Here is a 5,524-nt window from a genome sequence, read left to right on the forward strand (position 1 = left end):
ATATATTTCCACTGTCTGACTTTATGTTTTCAAATGCAAAGATCATGCCAAGACCTAGAAAGTGATGGATATTTAAGTTTCTATACATTAATTCACTATAGTGAAGTGAAATGACGTAATACATGCATTTTAAGGCAGCATCTGAAACACAATGCCTTCCTGTGGGACATCATGGAAAAAAATGTCAGTGAAGATAAGAGACTTGTGGCCTACAAAATTATAACTTCAGTCAAACAATGAATCCAGGTACCCTAACATTCAGGAAGTAGAAGGTTTCTGTGCCCCATAAATGAACGTTTTGGTGCAAAATGTTTATTTCAAGCCACGTAACAAAAGCAAAAGACTCCGACGATGCAAATCGACGCTGGCAAGAGGTGTCATTGTTTAAAGTGAAACGAATCCTAAATCTACTGAGATGAACTGACAAGTCAACAATAAGAACATCCTAACTGAGCTAAAACAGTAAAGGTTCGGTTTGATTTAATGCCCAACAGAAGAAGGGATTTGACTTGTAGTGCACCGTATATAAATATCTGATTTAAAATCTGAATGCTTGTCCAGAATTTCTTTTTAATCACACTTCCAGTTGTTTTGCTGTAAATACGAGCATGTCTAAATCAGTAGCAATTTTTTCGGAGCTTTTTCTCAACGTAAAAATCCAACAGACTTACTTGAATTGTCCTTCTCATTTTTGAGAGTGGCTTTTCTTGTCATTTCTTGTCATCTTTACCAGGACATCTAACAAATCTCAGCGTGATGTATTTCACGTTTATTAATCAGGGATAATGATTTTGAGTTATCAACTTTCCGGTCAAGATTAGGGCTGAAAAGCTGAAATCTGGTCATCAGCCAATTCTTTGGTACATCTCTATTTTAATAATAACAAGATCTGACTGTTTGGAGGAGAAAAGAGAACAAAAAAATGACTCAGGACTTTTGTACAAGGTTATTTACACTTTGGTTTTGTTGAAAATGATGTCATTCATTCCACAAAACAAAGAAAAACATAATAGATACCCTTTATTGGACTCTAAAGTTTCTCATATTTCACGTTCTGTGCTATTTGATGTGAGCCAGGCAGAATGTGTGTGGTGGTTCCTGTGTGCGTGTGTGTGTGTGTGATTCTCACCTATTTTTGTAGCACTGTAAATGTTTTCAATGGGGAAAACCGATCCAAGACTATACAGAAGAACCTTCGCCAGCGCCGGTATGAGCTGCGTCGTTGTCACCAACACATTTACACAGTTACTCCTGCAGGCGAGAGGGACATGAAAGCACCGTTAATGGATAACGGAGGCTGATTATTGAATAAATGCATTTTTTCATTTTTTTTTTATTTATGCTCTTCGAATCAGATGCAATGCATCGACCGTCTTCAGCAAGAAGAAACGATGTTGCTCAGAATTTGAGCGAAAGAGTGACCGTGAAAAACGTATGCGAACCTTGAGCTTATGATGGACAAGGACTTGAGTGCGTGGGTGAGCCAGGAATCGGTCAGAGCCTCCACCTCTGCTCTTAGCTGCAGCCAGGCATCTCTCTTCGCAGGGCCCAGCAGACCTTTTAAAGCAACAAATTAAATGTAAATGTTTTCTTTTTTCTTTTTTTTTTTTTAAGAATCCAGCATTAAAACAATTGTTCTACCCTGGAAAAAGAACGATTCAAAATGAAACCCCAGAAAGATGCATTACATTTATGCCGGTGATGAGTGTGTGTGAACAAAAAACAAAAAACAAAAAACCCCTTCTTGAACAATGTCTCCTTTCAACTAGTGACCAAGAGATTCCATGTTAATTGGCTTACCCCCTACATTGTTTTTGTATGTGCTATACAACTCTTTGACCCGTCGGTAGCGGAAGGCCAGCTTCCTCATCCAGTCGACCCCACCGCGGACCCCCGTAGCCAGGCACAGGTTGGCGCTGGTTGCAGCTGCATGGAAGCCATCAGTTGCAAAACTGTAAGTACTGTCAATAATAATGATATGTTTTATTTAAAAAGTCTGCTCTGTTAAAAAGAAAAAGCTTAATTATTATTATTAGTCATGGAAAAGTGATTTGCACAAAGTAATTTAGGAACCAGAGAGCTAACAAAAGACAGAGTTTCACCCAGGCAATGAGAGCTACATGCAGTAGCTATTTTATTTTTTTTTTTAAAGTTAAATATTACATAATCACCTTAAGTCTTGGCCATTGTCATCTGAAGACACATCATCAATATGCACCTGATCACATTCCTGCATTCACAAACAAACACATAAATGAGACAATTATACCACAGAGAACAAAATGTTATGCCACATTCTATCCCCCAATCCGTCAGAGTTGATGGATGGAGATAAATTCAAAACAATTAACATGGGGTCAAAGGTCAGACAAGTGCAGCTTGAACCAACAGGAACTTGTAAAGCACACAGCCGGAGTTACAGTAGCAAGGATCAAAGCGTATGAAGCGTCTTCATATTGTTTGTGTCAAAATAACCCAATCAAAGTTCTGATCAAAATTCAACTGTGAATATGTGACAAGACTTGAAAATTTACAGATGATGCTTATACAATCCGACTCAGCTTCAGTTACTTTTCCAAAAAACTAAATAAAAAATTTCAGTCACACCGGCCCCATTAAGTACATTAGAATGTGTCTAAAGTTATTGTTTTTCTGCAGAGCCCTTCACTAATTGAAATAAAATTAGTGGGGGTTTTTTTTAACCACAAGAGGGCAGTAGTAGTATATTTACACATAAAATGTCTGACGTATGCCCTTGTGCTAAATTCATAGGCCAGTCATCTTAAATATATTTGATTGTTTTTTGTGTCATCTCTCACCTCCAGGTCATTAAAGAATAAGTGTGTGTCAGCCATGCTGAAGATCATCTCTTCCATCCGCAGACCAAGTGTGACTGCCATCGGAGGGTCCTGAAAAAGCAGAAAACACAACAAAGATTAAAAAGAACAATTTTATCATCTCCAGTCCAGTCGTTAAAAAATAAATAACATTTTACAATCAGCACCCTTTTCCAATTCACACCTCTGCCCTCCACCCACTGCTGGAGTTGGTACACTCTGCTCATCACACCAGACGGTGACAGACAAGCTGCACTTGCCCTGTCCCATCAACATTCCTGAAACTTGCAGGAGGGGGTGCGGGGGGAGAACAGGGTGAGCAAAATGAAGTGTGTGCGTCCCCTCCTGTGCGTATTGCAGAGAGTCGGTACCCTCGGAGGCAGATGCTTTAGTTTATTTGGTATGTGAATGGTTTGCGTGCGTGTGTGTGTGTGTGTGTTTGGGAGAACGCAGTCTGCCCTGCCAGCCCGGGGCTCAGCTGCAAAAACCATCATCTGTGATGGGTCAGCGCGGGTCGACAGCTTGCTGCACAATTCGCTGACACTATCAGATGACTAGAATAGAAAGATACTTACAGGAGGGTGAGTGAAAGTTAAAAAGAGGGAAACTTTCACAGACAACATTTGTGGGGCTGAGAATAAGTAGAAAAATAATGAAATATACAAGAGTACTGAGTGTACTCACTTTTGAGTCAGTAAGATTATAATTATTTCAATGGAGAAATGGCCAACTACGTGCTTTGTGCTGTCCATTAAAGTCCAAATTGTTTGATCTTTCTGTCAAAAATATGTTTCCTTCCCTCATAATCTTAAAAAAAAAAAAATAATTCAAGTTCGGTTGCACGTTGCATCAAGCTGCAGCTGAGACATAAAGAGTTTGATATAAATGTGACTGATATCCCCAAAAGCTGTTCATGAGAGTGAATTTATGTCTTGTTGCTTCTGAATCAGTAGAGTAAATGATATTTTGGGATTGATGCAAACAAAAGCCAAATTAGTCACATTAATAGAAGGCGAGAAAATGCTAAGCACGTTTCTCAATTCAAAACATTGAATTATCATAAATGTTTTCATCCTAATAAAAATTTTCAAAAGCAGTTTTAGTTTACTCTCTCAAGAAATGAAAGCTCGGGGGTCACAAGTTGCTTATGCATTTCCTCTTGAATCAGTTCAGTTCCAAACAAAATCCACGTAGTTTGAAATAATAAAGTGCGTCACTCCGATCATCTTGAGAAAATGTGTTTGAGCTGAACAAAACAAAACCAGTGTCCTCTTTCTTAACGTTGAGCCTCGAAAACTATTTTCTATGTTCACTTTTTGTAAAATGTCATAAAATGTCTGACATATAAGGTTATGATAAGGTTGTAGCCTCAACATGAAGCCAGCCTGACCAATCCTGCCCTATATTTGTCATTTATGACCAGGCCATGCTGGAGTGTGTGTGTAACATGTCACGGATGTGCTGCCACTTCAACAATAAACCACCAACCGCCACACTAAGGCAATTCTGTATTTGCCCACAACAGTTGGAAACCTCTCGCACCTTGTTATGCCTAACGGAGAGTGCATCGAGTTAACGGTACGCCCCGAAAGACATTGAGTCAATCTCATTACCAGACTGCAGACCTCAAGCTAAAACTTTTCCTGATTGTTTCTCCACAATAAGTGTGGGAGAAACCAAGCTGGATAAACCGCTAAGTCCACATGTGTTTCCATGTCTCACCCCCACACTCTACCAATTTACAACTCATCAGGACGTTTCTCATACCCATTAAATGTAATTTGCCAAACATTAAACGAGGGAAAAAAAAAAAAAGAAAAAATACTGCACGAATGCAAAGTACTTCTGTGCCCACAAAACTGCATCTGTAAAACTTCTGAACTGCCAGGGGGTTTCATGCCAGTTTGGCTTCACACTGTGTGTGTGTGTGTGTTCTGCCAGTTTTTGTTTTGCTGCCAACAGGATCAGAATATTAGACCTGAGCAGGTTTTAAAAGCCTTTTGCAGGCTGGCTGCTGTAGCCGCAGTCGTGCACACAGGAACAACGTCGCCCAGTAAATAAATGTAAGCCGGGCCACAAAGCATGATCCGAGATCAGAGCCAGGAGCTGTTAAAATAAAGGGAAGTATAAACAGTGTAGCCGGTGTGTGATAAAGTGAGACCACCAAATAAGTTTAGAGAAAATTGAAATAAGCATTACTCAAAGTAAGAAATTAGCACATAATTTTCATTGGTTGTGATTAAACTAATGAAGGCATTGACAGTTATGAATAGCTTCATTTAAAGGCTAATTTTACTGTGTATGTGATCATAAATTGACCGTAACATTCCTGGAACTTTTAATGTAACACAAGTAATCTACTGAGAGAAATAAAGGCACATCGAGGACTCGTTCTGTTATTTTTGAGTACATTTTGTGTAGTCTTGGACTCTCGTCTCAGAGCTGGTGAATTTTCCTTCGAACTGCTCTCGGGGTAAAACAGGACCAGGTGCTCACTTAGCGTTAGCTCTGTCTCCGCTGCCAAAAAGTAGCGCTTGACATAGAAATGCTTCTACCAGTTCTTCTACAAAAAAAAACTGTTGCATCTCTATAATAGCATAAGCTCCAGGCACACAGTAAATACATAGAGCTGTTATCACAGTTTAACAGATTTTGACTGTGTGTGTGTGTGTGTGTGTGTGTGTGTG

General features: G+C 39.4%; 1 protein-coding gene across 5 annotated transcripts in view; it reads right to left on the bottom strand.

Annotated features, from left to right (window-relative positions):
• The window catches only part of eya4 (EYA transcriptional coactivator and phosphatase 4), a 48,934-nt gene that overhangs the window by 3,473 nt on the left and 39,937 nt on the right, over window positions 1–5,524 (bottom strand). For all 5 annotated transcript variants that reach the window (XR_532460.2, XM_008397953.2, XM_008397952.2 and 2 more), the window contains 5 exons: window positions 2,820–2,909; window positions 2,172–2,230; window positions 1,801–1,961; window positions 1,443–1,557; window positions 1,130–1,251 (listed from right to left, as the gene is read on the bottom strand). Coding sequence is in view for 4 of the 5 variants with exons in the window: in XM_008397953.2 (XP_008396175.1) it covers window positions 1,130–1,251; window positions 1,443–1,557; window positions 1,801–1,961; window positions 2,172–2,230; window positions 2,820–2,909 (547 nt within the window). In the remaining variant the exon portion in view is untranslated. The remainder of the gene's footprint in view (window positions 1–1,129; window positions 1,252–1,442; window positions 1,558–1,800; window positions 1,962–2,171; window positions 2,231–2,819; window positions 2,910–5,524) is intronic.

The sequence above is a fragment of the Poecilia reticulata genome, linkage group LG21 (genome assembly GCF_000633615.1).
Source record: "Poecilia reticulata strain Guanapo linkage group LG21, Guppy_female_1.0+MT, whole genome shotgun sequence".
Classification (NCBI taxonomy): domain Eukaryota; kingdom Metazoa; phylum Chordata; class Actinopteri; order Cyprinodontiformes; family Poeciliidae; genus Poecilia; species Poecilia reticulata.